Source organism: Xiphophorus maculatus, chromosome 18, assembly GCF_002775205.1.
Source record: "Xiphophorus maculatus strain JP 163 A chromosome 18, X_maculatus-5.0-male, whole genome shotgun sequence".
NCBI lineage: Eukaryota > Metazoa > Chordata > Actinopteri > Cyprinodontiformes > Poeciliidae > Xiphophorus > Xiphophorus maculatus.
In genome coordinates this window covers 20781723-20805699 of record NC_036460.1, presented here as the reverse complement: position 1 = coordinate 20805699, position 23977 = coordinate 20781723, and the positions used below count along the sequence as shown (strand labels likewise).

General features: G+C 39.1%; 1 protein-coding gene across 1 annotated transcript in view; it reads right to left on the bottom strand.

The window, feature by feature from the left end:
• Window positions 1–929: 929 nt before the first annotated feature.
• LOC106699685 (BICD family-like cargo adapter 1) overlaps window positions 930–23977 on the bottom strand; it is a 37335-nt gene continuing 14287 nt past the window's right edge. Inside the window, exons 6-10 of the mRNA XM_014469523.2 lie at window positions 5389–5544; window positions 4460–4537; window positions 4024–4136; window positions 2726–2846; window positions 930–1761 (exon numbers count right to left, since the gene is read on the bottom strand). Coding sequence (XP_014325009.2) covers window positions 1522–1761; window positions 2726–2846; window positions 4024–4136; window positions 4460–4537; window positions 5389–5544 — 708 coding nt within the window. The 3' untranslated portion in view covers window positions 930–1521. The remainder of the gene's footprint in view (window positions 1762–2725; window positions 2847–4023; window positions 4137–4459; window positions 4538–5388; window positions 5545–23977) is intronic.

The window sequence follows — 23977 nt, the reverse complement described above, 5'->3', positions numbered from 1 at the left end:
GTTCTTTGGGCACATGATCATAGCACTGCTCCGACAAAGGCCTGCATGATAGACATGAGGCATGATGGGTGAATCACTTCATGGGACAGTTTTTAAGCAGTCCATAACTTTTAAATGGGGCTCAATTCACTCCCATTCAAACCATTGCCTGCTTTGTCCATTCCAAAACCAGTTTTAATGTATGTTTGGGGTCTTTGTTCTGTTTAAACAAAAAAAAAAATTCAACCAAACTGTTCCCCTCAGATGAAAGGAAACTGGTTCAGCAAAAGCCCTGCAAATACCAAGACTCCAGCCTTACACAAAGCGGTCGCTGCTTGAACACCGGTCTTACAATTCACTGTGAAACCAGTTTAACCTCAATATGGATCAACAAAGAACCCGCTCCAACGCTGATGAAAACATAAACATTGCTGAGATGATAGGAAACTAACCAGTTTAAATCAACTTCTTCAATTCTGTAAGTGGTCAAATGAGGACATTTTTACACTTCTACATGATCTGAGGTTTCTTTCCCTCTGGAGGCAGGAAGCCTATATACACAATTTGTGGAAAATTGGGAAGTCACAATTTTGTGAACCAAGCTTTTATAAAAAAAAACAACCAACATTTATGGTGTATGCTAAAAATGAAGGATTGAATTAAATAATTAAAAGCCCAGACTTAGTATGTGTGCATACTAATAAAGTCTCATTACAGACATTATGCCTGTAATGAGAGTTTTTAATATTTTTCCCAGAACTATTTTTTGCAAAACTAAATTAAAGTAGAACCAGAATAATGTCACCTTTGACCTATTTTGTTTGAATGGAAGGTCAGCTGACCAATTGTTCTTTTTTTAAAATGTTAGAATAAAAAAAAAAAAAAAGGCTTTTTCTTAATATGCTACGAAACTCTGAAATGTAAAATGCGCGAAAAACAAAGTCAGAAAGTTTAGGAAAACAACACAGTTTATGACTGAACGACTTCAAAACTGAACAGTCAGACATGTCTGCAGCATAACACATTTCAAGTAAACATAAAAAAAATAACTTTTTTAATAAAAAACAAAGTGAAAATTATATTTAAAAAAATACATTACTGTACATCTCAGAAGAAACTGAGAAGTAACTGTTTAACACAACCTTCAAAGAACATAAACTTTTACATCCAACTTAGAGGAAATAAATTCAGTGTAGCTGAAAATTAAGTGTTTGATCGTCAAGTTAAATAAACCTAAACAAAAACTTTCCATTGAATTACAAGCGTTGTGTAATTATTATACAGTTTTATATAATAAACAAAATGTTTGTTAGCCAGTTTTATGAGAACGCAGGTGTTTCCACGTTGTCACAGCTTAGATCTGAAGATGGCTGAGCCTTCACTGAAATGTGTTGTGCTACAAATGTCCATCGATAAAGTGTTTGTTTGTGTCCTTCATCTCTCAGAGCCGACTTCATGGCTCCCTCGTCTTCACTTGTGACATTCTCTGATCTCGTTGCTTCATGTTCCCTCAACCAGCGGTCCGTGGGGCTGTGTAGGACATTATTTTCCGTATTGTGCCCCTTTCCCCAGTCTTAGCCATTCTCTCCAGGGGGCCTGCACTTTGTCCGCATTACTGTCTGAACTCCACGAGGAGGAAGGGGAGAGCTGGCGCGTCCAGGTGGAGGCCGTTCTGCTGGGTCGTCGGAAGAACGGCAGGCCGTTGGAGGTGGGCTTCTTCTGCGGCTGCTCCGTCTGCTGCTGCGACTTCAGCTGCTGGTTGATGACGATCTGGATGTCGTCCTGAGGCAAAGGAAGGAAAGAGCGGGTGAGCAGGACAGAATTCACAAACTGCGATAAATTGAGACTCTCTCATTTAATTTTCTTATCTGTCATTAGAAGGATCTCAGCGCTCTTTTAGACCTTTATCATCTTAAAGACTATTTGCAGTGTCAGGTATGAGCAACTAATGTTGCTGAGTGCTGCTTTCCTGACTGCACTTTGTCAAGTGTAAAGTTTGATGACAGAAAGGAACCTAGTTTTTTAGGAGTCGGCCATTTTTTTCCAGTGAAAGGACCCTCTGAGCAAAAGACCTGGTTTCAATGGTAAATGGTAAATGTAGACCCCCATGTTAATTAACAGAGTGTTTATTAATGTCTTTTTTGGAAGTTTTAATTTAAAAATATCAAGTAATTAAATGACGTACACATACACTTTCAATTTCCCTTGCTAATTTCCTCAGATGTGAAAATTGGAAATCCATTTTAAAGGTTTTTGATCATTTTGTGAAAATTTTTGATCCCCCCAAAAATAAAAAAAATTAAAAAAAACGTTTTACGTTTGAACCAATAAGCTTCAACATGCAGAAAGTCACCATTTCAAAAGTTACTTTAATGTTTGCGTTTGTAACTAATACAAAACATGTGAATTACTATAAATTAGTCTTTTAGTCCGAATAAAGAATCTAAATGACAGAAAATAAAATCAGCGTTTTAGTATCGATGTTATCAAGACGCTCAGACAGGGCAGCAGTGGCTCGGCGTTTGTGGCAACTCATGGACTCCTGCTGCTCATGTCCCCCAAAACTGTTGGGACACAAATGTCTGTCCCTTGTGCCCCAGTGGGGACACGTGGACATTCCTGGTTGTCAAATATTGCAGACTTCCAAATACAAGTTGTTGCTTCGACAGTACAGCAGATATTAAAACATATTTTGTTGGAGCTGAGCTGACATTAGAAAGAGTCAAAACTAAGAAAATAAGCTGACCTGCCAGGCCTCCAGCTCCTGGGACAGCTCCAGCTTACGTTGGATAGCGTCTAATAACTGGTTGTTCAAACACATCATGTCGTTTTTGCTTCTCACCAATTCAGCCTCCATCAGGTTTTTCCTGTTGAGAGATAAAACAAAATGCTTCTAATAAATGAGGATCAAATTTGCCACAACGTAACAGCTGTAAGAATAGCTACAGCAAACATGAACTACATCCATCATTTATCTTTGCCTTGCAAGTGTATTCATCCCTTTTTTTCACATTGTCACATTACAAACTTCAATGTATTGGATTTAGATTTTATTTAATAGACAAACTTAAAGTTGTGAATAATTGTGGGGTGGAGAAATAAGGTTGCATTGTTTCTTATGAGCAGATAAATGTGAGGAGTGTGCCGGGTAAAGACTACCTCAGCCTACAGTCTCTGGCAGCTTCAATCAGCTTTCCTTCCAGGGCTGCTTTATAAGCTTTATTCTTCTTTACATAACTCTGACCAACTTTTCTGTCCCTTCTGATGAAAAGGACCCCCACAGCATGATACTGCCACCACCATGTCACACAATAGGCATGGTGTGTTTATGGGTGATAGGTTTCTGCCACACACACAAGCACTCTGGATGTAGGCCAAAAAGTAAACTTTTTGTCTCTGTACAGAGCATTCATGTGTTTGTAAACTGCAAACAGGACGTCTTTTAGCTTTCTTTCAGCAATGGCTTACTTTTTTGACACTCTTTTTTACAATTACATGACTAATAGTCTAATAGTTGTTCTGTCAACAGATTCTCCCATCTGAGCTTTCAATTGTTGCAGTTGCTCCAGGGTTACAAGAGGCTGCTTTTCCCTGACCTGTCTGCTGTGTTTCTTAGTCTTCCTGATGCTAATGTTTGTAAGCTAATGTTCTCCAACAAACCTGTAAACCTTTGCCAACACCTTGATTCATACCGAGAAGAGATTTGTGCACAAATGGACTTTATTACCAATTAGGCAACTTATTAATGCAGTTTATTGCATCCGATTTTATTTATGGGGCTCTAAGCCAAGTCCCCCCTTTCTTTCCCCCTAAGCAAAGGGGGAAATGAATCTCAATATGTTTTAGGTATTATTTTTTCAAATAAGCTTGTACCCTTTTCTCAGTACTCCACAATGCAAAATCCCAATAAATTATATTCCAATTTGTGGTTGTAACGTGGCAAATTGCGAAAAGGTTTAGCAACTACTGATATCTTTGCAAAGAACTTTATGTAAACTGTAAACTATTTGAATATGAATACTTTAACAATTATGAGTTATGTACTTGGCGATAGCTTCATCCCGGTCTCTGACGGCCTGGTGGACGAAGTCCTTTTGATCCTGCATGCTCTGCAGCTTCTGCAGCAACTCGGCATTCTCCTGCTGCAGCTGGATGTTCTGCAACAAGAAGACAAAATAGCAAAAAACTAAACAAAACCACGTTATCCCAAGGGAAGCTTACCCCGAAATTAAGATTAGGGATGTGTTACGAAAGATTGTTCTCACTTGTAAATAAAATGAAGATTTTAAAGGCAGCATTAAACAAAGTAGCCAAAAGATGAGTACACCTGTATCCATACTGTTATATTAAGTTTGTATGAGTTAAGTCAGCTACTTTGGGATGATAGTAAGAGAGAAGATTTAACGTCTGTGCTGCAGCCCAGTTTTGATACAATAGGACGCCACAGGCAATGACTCGAATTCTTTTCATCACTGGTTACCTGATCCCTCAGCTCCTGCGCTGTGCTCAGATTCCCACAGTGATCGGCCATCCCGTCGACAAAGGCCAGATTCACCTCCTAGACAGAAACAGACAGTAACAGAGAGATCAGGTGTCAGCCACGCATGTGCAACAGAAGGGGTTTCTGTGGCTTCTGCCTTCTTGGAACGATACTCTAAAGGTGGAGGAGGTGCGGCTGGTTATTTAATTACAGTACAAATGCAGTTAGACACAGATTGACGATGCATGATAGCAGTAAAAAGAAACTCTGTAAAATATCAACTGGGACAAATCAGAGGTGAACAGTGATTATACGTGTTCAGCTGTTTTTAATAACCAATAAACATGAGAAATTTATTTATATATCCCTTTTAACAAAAATAAATCTAAAGAGAAAACTTGAAATATTTTCTGGATAAAGACATTGATGGAAACTGACGTAATTTTATCCTTCTCCAGAAAACGTAAACTGTTCCGCCATAATTTTCTTTTTTCTTTTTGACGCAAAAGGGCAGCTTAAATAGCCGCGTGTAAATAAGAAAGACTAAATAAACAGGATGGCTAAGGACGCGCTTTTTACTTTTCTTTGTTCTGCATGCATCTCTTACCTCTAATGAAAGAGTGAAGGTAAACGTTTCACCTCAGCAGATTTATATATTATCATAATGAGGTATTGTGTATGCTTCTCTAGAACTGAACAAAAGATATAAAAATACAAACCTGACTTTCAGGTAAAGCATGCTTACCCATAAAGTGCAGCTCACGTGATTTACTGGGTCATTCTTTATCTGATACATATCCGTGTATAGTGACTCTTTACTAATGAAAGTTGAGACAACTTTTTTTTTTTAAAGTGAACTCATCTCGTCCTTTTTAGATTTGAACCAACAATGCAGCCTTTTGTTCCCATTTTCCTGTCCTGGCCCTCACCTGGGAACTGGATGCGTGTGACAGAGATTGGGCCGCTCCCTTCAGTCGGTGCATCAAGGCCTGCAGGTCGTCCTGCTGATCCGTGACCTCTGAGCTGCTGAGACCCTGGGTCAGAGGGCGGAGTAACTGGAGGACGGAGCCCATTTCTTCAGTTATCTAATAAAAGGAGGCAAGGACAGAAACACGTTAATCTATCCTCACTAAAAAGAGTTAGCATAATTAAAATCGGTTAAGGAACCTGGCCCAGCTTCTGGGAAGGCTAACATATTTGTGGTTTTCAAAATGAAACACATCAAGGATGGCTTAATGGAAGTCAAAGCAGGTCAACAACAAAAAAAAATCCTTTGTTCTGTTTCCTTTCCGTCTGCAACAGCGTAGTCTCATGACTCGAGTGACTGAGTGACACCTGGTATTTACAAAGCAGGAGTTGAGTGGAATCAGCTCATTTCTATTTTTACCTGAACTGATGTCAGGTGACTGGGATAAATTTTATAATTCGAATATCAGGTAACATTTTAGAAAAAGAGACATTGTTCAAACAATAAAATGTTTCATTTACCACCTCAGCTCATAAGCTTGACCAGAAATGGACTGATTCTTTAAAATGTTTGTGATATGGTAGCTGAAGAAAAAAAATAATAATAATGGAAATATTCCCACAATGCAGCCAGGACAAACGAGAAGCAAAGCGAATGACGCACAAACCCAGGAACGTATTAGATCTTCCTGTAGCAATAATGTTTTAACATCCTGAGTGTGAAGACTCATCGACCTCATTCACTTTTATTTTCAATCTCTCTGCACAAAGACATTTTGACTGTGTCAGATACAAGTCACACTGTCATGTAGAACTTGTCATCTTACTCCTTTCTGAGGGAAAAGAGGGACTGTGTTTTTCACTCTGTGTTGATTTCCTGAAATCTCCCGTGTCAACCGGGTTTCTGCGTGATCTTCCTGCACAGGACTTTCAGGAAAGACATTAATATTCCAAGTATTACGTTTGCAAAGTTTTTGCTCAAAACACACCATCAGCGAAACACTGCGGGCAGGAATACTATAGAAACAAGTGATGCAGATAGAGCGTGTTCAGCCCAAACAAGACGCTGGCATCTTTGTCAGTCAATATTTGCCAAAGATTATTGTCTTACTGTTGAGCACGATTGTGTTTAGTGTAATTTTTTAAAGAGAAGCTTCATGACTTCTAAGAAAAGGGCTTTTGTTTCTTTCTGGGAAAGTAAAATGTGTCTCAAGGCTCTTATAAGTTAACAAATAGCATAAATAACTTTCAAACAAACTGAGATTTTTATCAGAAGGAGCTTCTATTTCTGTTTTGCATGTGAGCTTTTTAGCAAAATCTTCAAGTGTGCTTTATAGTTTAGATTTTTATTTTCAAAAAGAGACTTGTAAAGGGATTAAAAAAATACCCCAAATAAATCTAAATTACAACCACTATTACTGTTTCTTTAATTATTTAAAGAGAAAACTTCTATTTTAATGAAGTTCTAATAAAACTTAAATAAAAATACTTACATTTTGTTCCAGAAATAAAATGTGTGGCCAACATAAACCCAACTTCCTTAGGTTGATGACCAAAGTTGCAAGCTGGTGTAAAATGTATTTATTTTTAATCATTTTGGATTTCCAGTCATTCAGAATGTCTCATTTAGCACTTTTGTGTGTTGTTCCAATTGGCTTTGAAAACAACAGAATTTGACCAAAGTCATCCATGAATCAATGAAAGACAAACATGAATTACAAAGTTATTAAACGAATTCCCAAAGGAATTAATATGGGATATTTGGGAGGAATTATAATGGGACATTTGGGAAATTCCCCCCAAATGTCCCATTATAATTCTTCCCAATTATCCCATTATAATTCTTCCCAATTATCCCATTACAATTCCTCCCAAATATCACATATTATTTCTTCCCAAATGTCCCATTATAATTCCTGATAAATGTCCCATTATAATTCCTGAAAAATGTCCCATTATAATTCCTCCTAAATGTCGAGCTGATCTAGCGTTGCCCATAATAATCCTTGGACATGTCCCAGACTCCTTGATAATGGAGGCAGGGACATGTCCTACTCTGTGTGGGCCATGTTCTACCCACTTCCTCCAAAATGTGTCTAAAGCACTATCTTTGTTGCTGGTCAGTTGTCACTTTGAGCCCTACACTGTATTCGTCCCGTCCTTCTGTGGCTTTTTCGTAGATGTAGATATACCCGTTGCTGCAAACGTCAGCTCCACAGTTGATATTCTCCACCGATACCCGCTCATCCTCCGCCTTAAACACTAGTTCTCCACACACCAGATATGTATAAAAGCTGCTGGTGTCAGAAGTAGTTTCCTGTCTCCGGCAAATGACGGAGGACAGATGATATAACTGAGTTCCATGTTTTACAGGAACGTCAAGAACTGGGTCAGGTATCACAGGTCGTCTGATATCGTCTGGACTGTCTGGCCATGGCAGAATCAGGGTCATCACATCAGTTTCATTAAAAAAGCAATCCCTCTTTTTGTTGGACTTGCAGGTGTCGCAACTTTCTGACATTCTGCTCCAATAATTCTCCAGAAGAGTTGATGTGGTGTCATTTTGTTGCTCCTTTGGCAGAGGAATGACAGGACCAAGGTTGCGAATAATTCGTGAACATTTCTGACATTGTTCACAGTGGTCAGTTGTATACAGCTTAGAGTTTGTGTAGATTCCACACTGGGCCAGATAGTGCAACATGTAAAACAACAGGACTCCTGGCTTGTCCTGATGTTTTACATCCTTAATCTTCAGAGTTTCAACGAGTTCATTCTGAACAGCAAAGATCTCATGTGGAGGAAAGTCTCTTCCTGGATGGTACATTGCTGTAAAGAAACACCTCGCAAACAATGGTGTCTCTGCAAAAAGTTCCGAAATCTCCTCAGGATACTGAGCCACAAACCTTCTGACAATAGTCAAGTTCATGGTACTTTGTGTTGTGGCATTCATCCAGCTGTTAAAAAAGGAGTTGGAGAATTTGCAGAAGTACATTCCTGGGTAAATATTTACATCCATAGCGTCGAAATCATCGGTGTCATTCTGAGTTCCATCTTCTAAGTTTTCTTCTTCAGAAGACGATTCCTCTGAAGAAGAAAACTTATACACTTCTCCAAACTCTGTCCACATATCCTCTGCATTTGGGCTTCCAGAACAAACTTCCTCATCATTAGTGGAAGCATCAACGTCCTTAGCGTAAATGCTATCGTAATGGTCAGGTTCATTTTCAATGTCATCTATAGAGCTTTCTTCATCTGAAGACCATTCTTCTGATGAAGAATACTCAGACACTTCATCAAAATGTGACACAACCTTTGCAGCATTTTTGCTTCCAGAGTCAACTTCCTTAAGTGAATCATCCATATCTTTTGTGTCCAGGTTCTCAAAGTTGTCTGTGTAATTTTTAATTTCACGCATTGTGTTTACATCAACTGAAGCGGTTTCTTCTGTTGATGGATTTTCAAAGACTTTTTCAAAATTCATCAGACTTTCCTTGCTGTCACAGCTTTCTTTCATAGCCATTTGTTCAACAAAATCGTCAAAGTATTCTGAGGTGTCATCAATGTTCATTTCTCTGTCCCCAGAGTAGATTTCCAATTCCAGCTCCATTTTGATATCAGGAAGACAGACGCTTTCCAAAGCAGCAGTGTTTTCAGATGTGTTGACTGTCAAATGCGTATTGATGGCAACTTCCTCAACTTTAGAGGAAGCATCAATGTCCTTCTGATCTTCAGGAAAAATTTCAAAACCCAAGTACTTTCCTGTCTTATCCTCTTCAAATTCTCCTGAAATTCCATCGACTTTTACATTGTCTACGGTGACAATGTCAAATCCAGAGTACTTAAATCCTTCATCTTCAGATGAGCTCTCTGCTGAGGCATCACTGTGTTTTACATTGTCTATGGCGACAATGTCAAAATCAGAGTACTTAAGTCCTTCATCTTCCGATGAGCTCTCTGCAGAAACATCACTGTGTTTCACATTGTCTTCGGCAATAATGTCAAATCCAGAGTACTCAAATCCTTCATCTTCAGATGAGCTCTCTGCTGAAACACAACGGTGTTTTACACAGTCTTCAAAGAAATCTTCGAATCCAAAGTACTTATGTCGTTCATCTTCATATGAGCTCTCTGCTGAAACATCAGTTTGTCTTACATTGTCTTTGGCGACAATGTCTAAATCAAGGTGTTTTGTACTTTCGTCAGTTGAGCTCTCTGCTGAAATGTCTTCATCTTTTATCCGATATCCCAGCAACTTCTCTACTCCCTTCGTGACAAGAAACCCAAGGCCCCAACCGATAGTTAAAATCATTTTGATTGCAGTTGAAATGGTTTCTAAAATCACCGTCCGAAATCGTCTCTCTATCAAAGTGTTGTACCTCCAACGTCGTTGAAAAGCAAACTGAGAATTCTTGTATTCCAAATGATAATAATAATCATTTGAACCTTTATGACATCATCGATGAGAACATCGATGATATGATGATGTCAAATGACCTGTCAGGTTCTTGTTTGTTTTAGTTGCTATGGAAACACCAGGAGTTATGTATGAGATAAGACTACTGTCAATTAAAAATGCATGCGTAGACATCTAAATTTGTGAATTTAAGTCAATAAATGCTTAATTTAAGTTTTGTATTTATTGACTTAAATTCACAAGGTGTTTGTCCTGTCTGTCTCTGTGTTGCCCTGCGACAGACTGACGACCTCCAGGGTGAACCTCTGGAAAGGGTTTTCTCTCGCCTCTCACCTTAAAAGTTAGCTGGAGATAGGCACCAGCACCCCTCATGACCCCACTAGGGAAATCTCAATTAAATCTGTGTTCTCCAAAAAAGTCACTCATAAATATGCTCATTTCCATGAACTTATTCAATTTGTAGTCCACCTGTATGTATGTCCAGATAAAGTGTTTCACACAACTGGAGGAAAAGCACAAAGTATCAAGTTCTACAGACAAGATGCTTGGTGTTGCACAATCTGCAGCTCAGCATCAGGAAGAGGAAGCAGCTCAGTGTAAGAGACTAAAGGGAGGAGAAAACATCTTCTTAAGGATCAAGAGAAGATGAGCTGGCCACATCACACAAACATTAACAAAACACAAAGGCAGAAGCTGTTTTTCTTCAGCAGCTATTATATTTTGTCATTGATTCAAAGCTGCTGACCAGAAGCTGGTGCATCATTCAGTGTTGCAACACACTGCATCATAGCCTGTGCCACTTCCATGCCTATGAAATGAATATTTCCACTTCCAATGACTGGTAAAACTGTTTTTATTCAGCCACTGTTTTATGTGTTGAAATTAATTGTTTCTTTTCACATTAAATTATGAACACTGTTGACAGTGATGTAGTTAGAGATGCAGTTTATTATTTTAATAACTAAATCGTTGAAGTTCAGTCTGTCTATAAAGTCAATATATTTAAATGTGTTGAGCAGTTAGCAGCTGCTTGTTTGCCTGTCAGGCTGACTTGTCTCTCTAAGTTCTCCTTAGGTGTGAGTGTGTGTGTGCATAGTTGTTTATTCTGTCTGTCTCTGTGTTGCCCTGAGACAGACTGGTGACCTGCCCACGGTGAACCCCACCTCTCGCCCATTGACCGCTGGAGATAGGGACCAGCACCCCTCATGACCCCAACAGGGATAAACATGTAAGATCATCGAAGGATGGATGTTAAAATGTGAGCAAAAAGTAATAACTCTGAAACAGGAAGAACAGAGGAGTGAATGACAGCTTCATTCCTCTGCAAAACACAAAGTATTTGCATCTCTTGACACAATAACAAAACAAAAAGAATAAGACACAGTGCCACATGTCTTATTCTTTTCTGGGAGCTGATGGAAATAAGATGCAAAGGTTTGTATTTGACTGATGCATCTAAAAGTATTTCTATCAGGGAATATATCATAAGCATCAGCTTGCAGCAAGGACCATCTGCTGAGTTTAGAGTGGGTATTACATAAACTGAGTTATTTTTGGTTTTGATGAAGGAGGATGCAGGATCCAGCGACAGTCACCTGTGTTAAGAGCAAATATTCTAACCCTTAAAATGTTTCCTAACCGAAAACAGTGTGAAGTCTTTTATTTGGTAAGCGGCTCACGTCATTCACATCTAAGCTGGCACTGTTCATATACAATATTTAAATATTCCAGTGAAACAACCCAGCATCTTTAGTTTCACTGTGAGCTTATTCCAGCCTCACTTTGGGTTAATCAGGTTCTTGCTTGAAATGTACCACCTGTATTGATGCAGAGGAAGTAGCAGACCCGCCTCTCCTTAAGAGGCGAGCCTATCTGGAGGAAAGATTTTTGAAACCTAATAGTATGACCTTATGATATTTTCATGAGCTGAAACTTGTAAGTGAGACAAACAGATTGGGATGATTGATGAAACCGTCTGGGCTCTGATTTCTGATGTTAAGATTGCTGCTGCATGTCCTCTCCCTCTATCTTTGCCCATGTCTTCTCTGCTTCCTGTCAAAAACAACAACAACAACAACAAACTAGTATGTACAACCACCGGCCACTTTATTAGGTACACCTGTTGGCTGTACATCCATGATGCAAAATTCGCGTTCCACCACATTTGTCCCATTATAATTCCTCCCAAATGTCCCATGATAATTCCTCACAAATGTCAAAATATAATTCCTCCCAAATTAAATCCTTCCAAATGTTCCATATTAAATCCTCCCAATTATCCCATATTGATTCCTCCCAAATGTCCCAAATTAAATCCTCCCAAAGGAATTAATATGGGACGTTTGGGAGGAATTATAATGGGACATTTGGGAAATTCCCCCCAAATGTCCCATTATAATTCCTCCAAATTATCCCATTATAATTCCTCCAAATTATCCCATTATAATTCTTCCCAAATGTCCCATTATAATTCTTCCCAAATGTCCAAAATTAAATCCTCCCAATTGTCCCATTATAATTCCTCCCAAATTTCCCATATTAAATCCTCCGAAAGAAATTAATATGGGACATTTGGAAGGAATTATAATAAGACATTTGGGAAATTCCCCCAAAATGTCCCATTATAATTCCTCCCAATTATCCCATAATAAATCCTCCCAAACATCACATATTATTTCTTCCCAAATGCCCCATTATAATTCCTCCAATATGTCCCATATTAAATCCTCCGAAAGGAATTAATATGGGACATTTGGAATTACTTATAATGGGAAATTTGGGGAAAATCCTCCCATATGTCCCATTATAATTCCTCAAAAATGTCCCATTATAATTCCTCCCAAATGTCCCGTATAAATTCCTCAAAAATGTCCCATATTAAATCCTCCCAAAGGAATTAATATGGGACATTGTAAGGAATTATAATGGGAAATTTATGAAAAATCCTCCCAAATGTCCCATATTAAATCCTCCCAAATGTCCCATTATAATTCCTGAAAAATGTCCCATTATAATTCCTGAAAAATGTCCCATTATAATTCCTCCCAAATCTCCCATTATAATTCCTCCCAAATGTCCCATTATAATTCCTGAAAAATGTCCCATTATAATTCCTCCTAAATGTCGAGCTGATCTAGCGTTGCCCATAATAATCCTTGGACATGTCCCAGACTCCTTGATAATGGAGGCAGGGACATGTCCTACTCTGTGTGGGCCATGTTCCACCCACTTCCTCCAACCAAAATGTGTCTAAAGCACTACCTTTGTTGCTGGTCAGTTGTCACTTTGAGCCCTACACTGTATTCGTCCCGTCCTTCTGTGGCTTTTTCGTAGATGTAGATATACCCGTTGCTGCAAACGTCAGCTCCACAGTCGATATTCTCCAGCGATACCCGCTCATCCTCCGCCTTAAACACTAGTTCTCCACACACCAGATATGTATAAAAGCTGCTGGTGTCAGAAGTAGTTTCCTGTCTCCGGCAAATGACGGAGGACAGATGATATAACTGAGTTCCATGTTTTACAGGAACGTCAAGAACTGGGTCAGGTATCACAGGTCGTCTGATATCGTCTGGACTGTCTGGCCATGGCAGAATCAGGGTCATCACATCAGTTTCATTAAAAAAGCAATCCCTCTTTTTGTTGGACTTGCAGGTGTCGCAACTTTCTGACATTCTGCTCCAATAATTCTCCAGAAGAGTTGATGTGGTGTCATTTTGTTGCTCCTTTGGCAGAGGAATGACAGGACCAAGGTTGCGAATAATTCGTGAACATTTCTGACATTGTTCACAGTGGTCAGTTGTATACAGCTTAGAGTTTGTGTAGATTCCACACTGGGCCAGATAGTGCAACATGTAAAACAACAGGACTCCTGGCTTGTCCTGATGTTTTACATCCTTAATCTTCAAAGTTTCAACGAGTTCATTCTGAACAGCAAAGATCTCATGTGGAGGAAAGTCTCTTCCTGGATGGTACATTGCTGTAAAGAAACACCTCGCAAACAATGGTGTCTCTGCAAAAAGTTCCGAAATCTCCTCAGGATACTGAGCCACAAACCTTCTGACAATAGTCAAGTTCATGGTACTTTGTGTTGTGGCATTCATCCAGCTGTTAAAAAAGGAGTTGGAGAATTTGCAGAAGTACATTCCTGGGTAAATATTTACATCCATAGCGTCGAAATCATCGGTGTCATTCGGATTTCCATCTTCTAAGTTTTCTTCTTCAGAAGACGATTCCTCTGAAGAAGAAAACTTATACACTTCTCCAAACTCTGTCCACATATCCTCTGCATTTGGGCTTCCAGAACAAACTTCCTCATCATTAGTGGAAGCATCAACGTCCTTAGCGTAAATGCTATCGTAATGGTCAGGTTCATTTTCAATGTCATCTATAGAGCTTTCTTCATCTGAAGACCATTCTTCTGATGAAGAATACTCAGACACTTCATCAAAATGTGACACAACCTTTGCAGCATTTTTGCTTCCAGAGTCAACTTCCTTAAGTGAATCATCCATATCTTTTGTGTCCAGGTTCTCAAAGTTGTCCGTGTAATTTTTAATTTCACCCATTGTGTTTACATCAACTGAAGCGGTTTCTTCTGTTGATGGATTTTCAAAGACTTTTTCAAAATTCGTCAGACTTTCCTTGCTGTCACAGCTTTCTTTCATAGCCATTTGTTCAACAAAATCGTCAAAGTATTCTGAGGTGTCATCAATGTTCATTTCTCTGTCCCCAGAGTAGATTTCCAATTCCAGCTCCATTTTGATATCAGGAAGACAGACGCTTTCCAAAGCAGCAGTGTTTTCAGATGTGTTGACTGTCAAATGCGTATTGATGGCAACTTCCTCAACTTTAGAGGAAGCATCAATGTCCTTCTGATCTTCAGGAAAAATTTCAAAACCCAAGTACTTTCCTGTCTTATCCTCTTCAAATTCTCCTGAAATTCCATCGACTTTTACATTGTCTACGGTGACAATGTCAAATCCAGAGTACTTAAATCCTTCATCTTCAGATGAGCTCTCTGCTGAGGCATCACTGTGTTTTACATTGTCTATGGCGACAATGTCAAAATCAGAGTACTTAAGTCCTTCATCTTCCGATGAGCTCTCTGCAGAAACATCACTGTGTTTCACATTGTCTTCGGCAATAATGTCAAATCCAGAGTACTCAAATCCTTCATCTTCAGATGAGCTCTCTGCTGAAACACAACGGTGTTTTACACAGTCTTCAAAGAAATCTTCGAATCCAAAGTACTTATGTCGTTCATCTTCATATGAGCTCTCTGCTGAAACATCAGTTTGTCTTACATTGTCTTTGGCGACAATGTCTAAATCAAGGTGTTTTGTACTTTCGTCAGTTGAGCTCTCTGCTGAAATGTCTTCATCTTTTATCCGATATCCCAGCAACTTCTCTACTCCCTTCGTGACAAGAAACCCAAGGCCCCAACCGATAGTTAAAATCATTTTGATTGCAGTTGAAATGGTTTCTAAAATCACCGTCCGAAATCGTCTCTCTATCAAAGTGTTGTACCTCCAACGTCGTTGAAAAGCAAACTGAGAATTCTTGTATTCCAAATGATAATAATAATCATTTGAACCTTTATGACATCATCGATGAGAACATCGATGATATGATGATGTCAAATGACCTGTCAGGTTCTTGTTTGTTTTAGTTGCTATGGAAACACCAGGAGTTATGTATGAGATAAGACTACTGTCAATTAAAAATGCATGCGTAGACATCTAAATTTGTGAATTTAAGTCAATAAATGCTTAATTTAAGTTTTGTATTTATTGACTTAAATTCACAAGGTGTTTGTCCTGTCTGTCTCTGTGTTGCCCTGCGACAGACTGACGACCTCCAGGGTGAACCTCTGGAAAGGGTTTTCTCTCGCCTCTCACCTTAAAAGTTAGCTGGAGATAGGCACCAGCACCCCTCATGACCCCACTAGGGAAATCTCAATTAAATCTGTGTTCTCCAAAAAAGTCACTCATAAATATGCTCATTTCCATGAACTTATTCAATTTGTAGTCCACCTGTATGTATGTCCAGATAAAGTGTTTCACACAACTGGAGGAAAAGCACAAAGTATCAAGTTCTACAGACAAGATGCTTGGTGTTGCACAATCTGCAGCTCAGCATCAGGAAGAGGAAGCAGCTCAGTGTAAGAGACTAAAGGGAGGAGAAAACATCTTCTTAAGGATCAAGAGAAGATGAGCTGGCCACATCACACAAACATTAACAAAACACAAAGGCAGAAGCTGTTTTTCTTCAGCAGCTATTATATTTTGTCATTGATTCAAAGCTGCTGACCAGAAGCTGGTGCATCATTCAGTGTTGCAACACACTGCATCATAGCCTGTGCCACTTCCATGCCTATGAAATGAATATTTCCACTTCCAATGACTGGTAAAACTGTTTTTATTCAGCCACTGTTTTATGTGTTGAAATTAATTGTTTCTTTTCACATTAAATTATGAACACTGTTGACAGTGATGTAGTTAGAGATGCAGTTTATTATTTTAATAACTAAATCGTTGAAGTTCAGTCTGTCTATAAAGTCAATATATTTAAATGTGTTGAGCAGTTAGCAGCTGCTTGTTTGCCTGTCAGGCTGACTTGTCTCTCTAAGTTCTCCTTAGGTGTGAGTGTGTGTGTGCATAGTTGTTTATTCTGTCTGTCTCTGTGTTGCCCTGAGACAGACTGGTGACCTGCCCACGGTGAACCCCACCTCTCGCCCATTGACCGCTGGAGATAGGGACCAGCACCCCTCATGACCCCAACAGGGATAAACATGTAAGATCATCGAAGGATGGATGTTAAAATGTGAGCAAAAAGTAATAACTCTGAAACAGGAAGAACAGAGGAGTGAATGACAGCTTCATTCCTCTGCAAAACACAAAGTATTTGCATCTCTTGACACAATAACAAAACAAAAAGAATAAGACACAGTGCCACATGTCTTATTCTTTTCTGGGAGCTGATGGAAATAAGATGCAAAGGTTTGTATTTGACTGATGCATCTAAAAGTATTTCTATCAGGGAATATATCATAAGCATCAGCTTGCAGCAAGGACCATCTGCTGAGTTTAGAGTGGGTATTACATAAACTGAGTTATTTTTGGTTTTGATGAAGGAGGATGCAGGATCCAGCGACAGTCACCTGTGTTAAGAGCAAATATTCTAACCCTTAAAATGTTTCCTAACCGAAAACAGTGTGAAGTCTTTTATTTGGTAAGCGGCTCACGTCATTCACATCTAAGCTGGCACTGTTCATATACAATATTTAAATATTCCAGTGAAACAACCCAGCATCTTTAGTTTCACTGTGAGCTTATTCCAGCCTCACTTTGGGTTAATCAGGTTCTTGCTTGAAATGTACCACCTGTATTGATGCAGAGGAAGTAGCAGACCCGCCTCTCCTTAAGAGGCGAGCCTATCTGGAGGAAAGATTTTTGAAACCTAATAGTATGACCTTATGATATTTTCATGAGCTGAAACTTGTAAGGGAGACAAACAGATTGGGATGATTGATGAAACCGTCTGGGCTCTGATTTCTGATGTTAAGATTGCTGCTGCATGTCCTCTCCCTCTATCTTTGCCCATGTCTTCTCTGCTTCCTGTCAAAAACAACAACAACAACAACAAACTAGTATATACAACCACCGGCCACTTTATTAGGTACACCTGTTGGCTGTACATCCATGATGCAAAATTCGCGTTCCACCACATTTGTCCCATTATAATTCCTCCCAAATGTCCCATGATAATTCCTCACAAATGTCAAAATATAATTCCTCCCAAATTAAATCCTTCCAAATGTTCCATATTAAATCCTCCCAATTATCCCATATTGATTCCTCCCAAATGTCCCAAATTAAATCCTCCCAAAGGAATTAATATGGGACGTTTGGGAAATTCCCCCCAAATGTCCCATTATAATTCCTCCAAATTATCCCATTATAATTCCTCCAAATTATCCCATTATAATTCTTCCCAAATGTACCATTATAATTCTTCCCAAATGTCCAAAATTAAATCCTCCCAATTATCCCATATTGATTCCTCCCAAATGTCCCAAATTAAATCCTCCCAAAGGAATTAATATGGGACGTTTGGGAGGAATTATAATGGGACATTTGGGAAATTCCCCCCAAATGTCCCATTATAATTCCTCCAAATTATCCCATTATAATTCCTCCAAATTATCCCATTATAATTCTTCCCAAATGTCCCATTATAATTCTTCCCAAATGTCCAAAATTAAATCCTCCCAATTGTCCCATTATAATTCCTCCCAAATTTCCCATATTAAATCCTCCGAAAGGAATTAATATGGGACATTTGGAAGGAATTATAATAAGACATTTGGGAAATTCCCCCAAAATGTCCCATTATAATTCCTCCCAATTATCCCATAATAAATCCTCCCAAACATCACATATTATTTCTTCCCAAATGCCCCATTATAATTCCTCCCATATGTCCCATATTAAATCCTCCGAAAGGAATTAATATGGGACATTTGGAATTACTTATAATGGGAAATTTGGGGAAAATCCTCCCATATGTCCCATTATAATTCCTCAAAAATGTCCCATTATAATTCCTCCCAAATGTCCCATTATAATTCCTCCCAAATGTCCCGTATAAATTCCTCAAAAATGTCCCATATTAATTTCTCTCAAATGTCCCATATTATTTATTCCCAAATGTCCCATTATAATTCCTCAAATATATCCCATTATAATTCTTCCCAAATGTCCCATTATAATTCCTCCCAAATGTCCCGTATAAATTCCTCAAAAATGTCCCATATTAAATCCTCCCAAAGGAATTAATATGGGACATTGTAAGGAATTATAATGGGAAATTTATGAAAAATCCTCCCAAATGTCCCATATTAAATCCTCCCAAATGTCCCATTATAATTCCTGAAAAATGTCCCATTATAATTCCTCCCAAATGTCCCATTATAATTCCTCCTAAATGTCGAGCTGATCTAGCGTTGCCCATAATAATCCTTGGACATGTCCCAGACTCCTTGATAATGGAGGCAGGGACATGTCCTACTCTGTGTGGGCCATGTTCCACCCACTTCCTCCAAAATGTGTCTAAAGCACTACCTTTGTTGCTGGTCAGTTGTCACTTTGAGCCCTACACTGTATTCGTCCCGTCCTTCTGTGGCTTTTTCGTAGATGTAGATATACCCGTTGCTGCAAACGTCAGCTCCACAGTCGATATTCTCCACCGATACCCGCTCATCCTCCGCCTTAAACACTAGTTCTCCACACACCAGATATGTATAAAAGCTGCTGGTGTCAGAAGTAGTTTCCTGTCTCCGGCAAATGACGGAGGACAGATGATATAACTGAGTTCCATGTTTTACAGGAACGTCAAGAACTGGGTCAGGTATCACAGGTCGTCTGATATCGTCTGGACTGTCTGGCCATGGCAGAATCAGGGTCATCACATCAGTTTCATTAAAAAAGCAATCCCTCTTTTTGTTGGACTTGCAGGTGTCGCAACTTTCTGACATTCTGCTCCAATAATTCTCCAGAAGAGTTGATGTGGTGTCATTTTGTTGCTCCTTTGGCAGAGGAATGACAGGACCAAGGTTGCGAATAATTCGTGAACATTTCTGACATTGTTCACAGTGGTCAGTTGTATACAGCTTAGAGTTTGTGTAGATTCCACACTGGGCCAGATAGTGCAACATGTAAAACAACAGGACTCCTGGCTTGTCCTGATGTTTTACATCCTTAATCTTCAGAGTTTCAACGAGTTCATTCTGAACAGCAAAGATCTCATGTGGAGGAAAGTCTCTTCCTGGATGGTACATTGCTGTAAAGAAACACCTCGCAAACAATGGTGTCTCTGCAAAAAGTTCCGAAATCTCCTCAGGATACTGAGCCACAAACCTTCTGACAATAGTCAAGTTCATGGTACTTTGTGTTGTGGCATTCATCCAGCTGTTAAAAAAGGAGTTGGAGAATTTGCAGAAGTACATTCCTGGGTAAATATTTACATCCATAGCGTCGAAATCATCGGTGTCATTCGGATTTCCATCTTCTAAGTTTTCTTCTTCAGAAGACGATTCCTCTGAAGAAGAAAACTTATACACTTCTCCAAACTCTGTCCACATATCCTCTGCATTTGGGCTTCCAGAACAAACTTCCTCATCATTAGTGGAAGCATCAACGTCCTTAGCGTAAATGCTATCGTAATGGTCAGGTTCATTTTCAATGTCATCTATAGAGCTTTCTTCATCTGAAGACCATTCTTCTGATGAAGAATACTCAGACACTTCATCAAAATGTGACACAACCTTTGCAGCATTTTTGCTTCCAGAGTCAACTTCCTTAAGTGAATCATCCATATCTTTTGTGTCCAGGTTCTCAAAGTTGTCCGTGTAATTTTTAATTTCACCCATTGTGTTTACATCAACTGAAGCGGTTTCTTCTGTTGATGGATTTTCAAAGACTTTTTCAAAATTCGTCAGACTTTCCTTGCTGTCACAGCTTTCTTTCATAGCCATTTGTTCAACAAAATCGTCAAAGTATTCTGAGGTGTCATCAATGTTCATTTCTCTGTCCCCAGAGTAGATTTCCAATTCCAGCTCCATTTTGATATCAGGAAGACAGACGCTTTCCAAAGCAGCAGTGTTTTCAGATGTGTTGACTGTCAAATGCGTATTGATGGCAACTTCCTCAACTTTAGAGGAAGCATCAATGTCCTTCTGATCTTCAGGAAAAATTTCAAAACCCAAGTACTTTCCTGTCTTATCCTCTTCAAATTCTCCTGAAATTCCATCGACTTTTACATTGTCTACGGTGACAATGTCAAATCCAGAGTACTTAAATCCTTCATCTTCAGATGAGCTCTCTGCTGAGGCATCACTGTGTTTTACATTGTCTATGGCGACAATGTCAAAATCAGAGTACTTAAGTCCTTCATCTTCCGATGAGCTCTCTGCAGAAACATCACTGTGTTTCACATTGTCTTCGGCAATAATGTCAAATCCAGAGTACTCAAATCCTTCATCTTCAGATGAGCTCTCTGCTGAAACACAACGGTGTTTTACACAGTCTTCAAAGAAATCTTCGAATCCAAAGTACTTATGTCGTTCATCTTCATATGAGCTCTCTGCTGAAACATCAGTTTGTCTTACATTGTCTTTGGCGACAATGTCTAAATCAAGGTGTTTTGTACTTTCGTCAGTTGAGCTCTCTGCTGAAATGTCTTCATCTTTTATCCGATATCCCAGCAACTTCTCTACTCCCTTCGTGACAAGAAACCCAAGGCCCCAACCGATAGTTAAAATCATTTTGATTGCAGTTGAAATGGTTTCTAAAATCACCGTCCGAAATCGTCTCTCTATCAAAGTGTTGTACCTCCAACGTCGTTGAAAAGCAAACTGAGAATTCTTGTATTCCAAATGATAATAATAATCATTTGAACCTTTATGACATCATCGATGAGAACATCGATGATATGATGATGTCAAATGACCTGTCAGGTTCTTGTTTGTTTTAGTTGCTATGGAAACACCAGGAGTTATGTATGAGATAAGACTACTGTCAATTAAAAATGCATGCGTAGACATCTAAATTTGTGAATTTAAGTCAATAAATGCTTAATTTAAGTTTTGTATTTATTGACTTAAATTCACAAGGTGTTTGTCCTGTCTGTCTCTGTGTTGCCCTGCGACAGACTGACGACCTCCAGGGTGAACCTCTGGAAAGGGTTTTCTCTCGCCTCTCACCTTAAAAGTTAGCTGGAGATAGGCACCAGCACCCCTCATGACCCCACTAGGGAAATCTCAATTAAATCTGTGTTCTCCAAAAAAGTCACTCATAAATATGCTCATTTCCATGAACTTATTCAATTTGTAGTCCACCTGTATGTATGTCCAGATAAAGTGTTTCACACAACTGGAGGAAAAGCACAAAGTATCAAGTTCTACAGACAAGATGCTTGGTGTTGCACAATCTGCAGCTCAGCATCAGGAAGAGGAAGCAGCTCAGTGTAAGAGACTAAAGGGAGGAGAAAACATCTTCTTAAGGATCAAGAGAAGATGAGCTGGCCACATCACACAAACATTAACAAAACACAAAGGCAGAAGCTGTTTTTCTTCAGCAGCTATTATATTTTGTCATTGATTCAAAGCTGCTGACCAGAAGCTGGTGCATCATTCAGTGTTGCAACACACTGCATCATAGCCTGTGCCACTTCCATGCCTATGAAATGAATATTTCCACTTCCAATGACTGGTAAAACTGTTTTTATTCAGCCACTGTTTTATGTGTTGAAATTAATTGTTTCTTTTCACATTAAATTATGAACACTGTTGACAGTGATGTAGTTAGAGATGCAGTTTATTATTTTAATAACTAAATCGTTGAAGTTCAGTCTGTCTATAAAGTCAATATATTTAAATGTGTTGAGCAGTTAGCAGCTGCTTGTTTGCCTGTCAGGCTGACTTGTCTCTCTAAGTTCTCCTTAGGTGTGAGTGTGTGTGTGCATAGTTGTTTATTCTGTCTGTCTCTGTGTTGCCCTGAGACAGACTGGTGACCTGCCCACGGTGAACCCCACCTCTCGCCCATTGACCGCTGGAGATAGGGACCAGCACCCCTCATGACCCCAACAGGGATAAACATGTAAGATCATCGAAGGATGGATGTTAAAATGTGAGCAAAAAGTAATAACTCTGAAACAGGAAGAACAGAGGAGTGAATGACAGCTTCATTCCTCTGCAAAACACAAAGTATTTGCATCTCTTGACACAATAACAAAACAAAAAGAATAAGACACAGTGCCACATGTCTTATTCTTTTCTGGGAGCTGATGGAAATAAGATGCAAAGGTTTGTATTTGACTGATGCATCTAAAAGTATTTCTATCAGGGAATATATCATAAGCATCAGCTTGCAGCAAGGACCATCTGCTGAGTTTAGAGTGGGTATTACATAAACTGAGTTATTTTTGGTTTTGATGAAGGAGGATGCAGGATCCAGCGACAGTCACCTGTGTTAAGAGCAAATATTCTAACCCTTAAAATGTTTCCTAACCGAAAACAGTGTGAAGTCTTTTATTTGGTAAGCGGCTCACGTCATTCACATCTAAGCTGGCACTGTTCATATACAATATTTAAATATTCCAGTGAAACAACCCAGCATCTTTAGTTTCACTGTGAGCTTATTCCAGCCTCACTTTGGGTTAATCAGGTTCTTGCTTGAAATGTACCACCTGTATTGATGCAGAGGAAGTAGCAGACCCGCCTCTCCTTAAGAGGCGAGCCTATCTGGAGGAAAGATTTTTGAAACCTAATAGTATGACCTTATGATATTTTCATGAGCTGAAACTTGTAAGGGAGACAAACAGATTGGGATGATTGATGAAACCGTCTGGGCTCTGATTTCTGATGTTAAGATTGCTGCTGCATGTCCTCTCCCTCTATCTTTGCCCATGTCTTCTCTGCTTCCTGTCAAAAACAACAACAACAACAACAAACTAGTATATACAACCACCGGCCACTTTATTAGGTACACCTGTTGGCTGTACATCCATGATGCAAAATTCGCGTTCCACCACATTTGTCCCATTATAATTCCTCCCAAATGTCCCATGATAATTCCTCACAAATGTCAAAATATAATTCCTCCCAAATTAAATCCTTCCAAATGTTCCATATTAAATCCTCCCAATTATCCCATATTGATTCCTCCCAAATGTCCCAAATTAAATCCTCCCAAAGGAATTAATATGGGACGTTTGGGAAATTCCCCCCAAATGTCCCATTATAATTCCTCCAAATTATCCCATTATAATTCCTCCAAATTATCCCATTATAATTCTTCCCAAATGTCCCATTATAATTCTTCCCAAATGTCCAAAATTAAATCCTCCCAATTATCCCATATTGATTCCTCCCAAATGTCCCAAATTAAATCCTCCCAAAGGAATTATAATGGGACATTTGGGAAATTCCCCCCAAATGTCCCATTATAATTCCTCCAAATTATCCCATTATAATTCCTCCAAATTATCCCATTATAATTCTTCCCAAATGTCCCATTATAATTCTTCCCAAATGTCCAAAATTAAATCCTCCCAATTGTCCCATTATAATTCCTCCC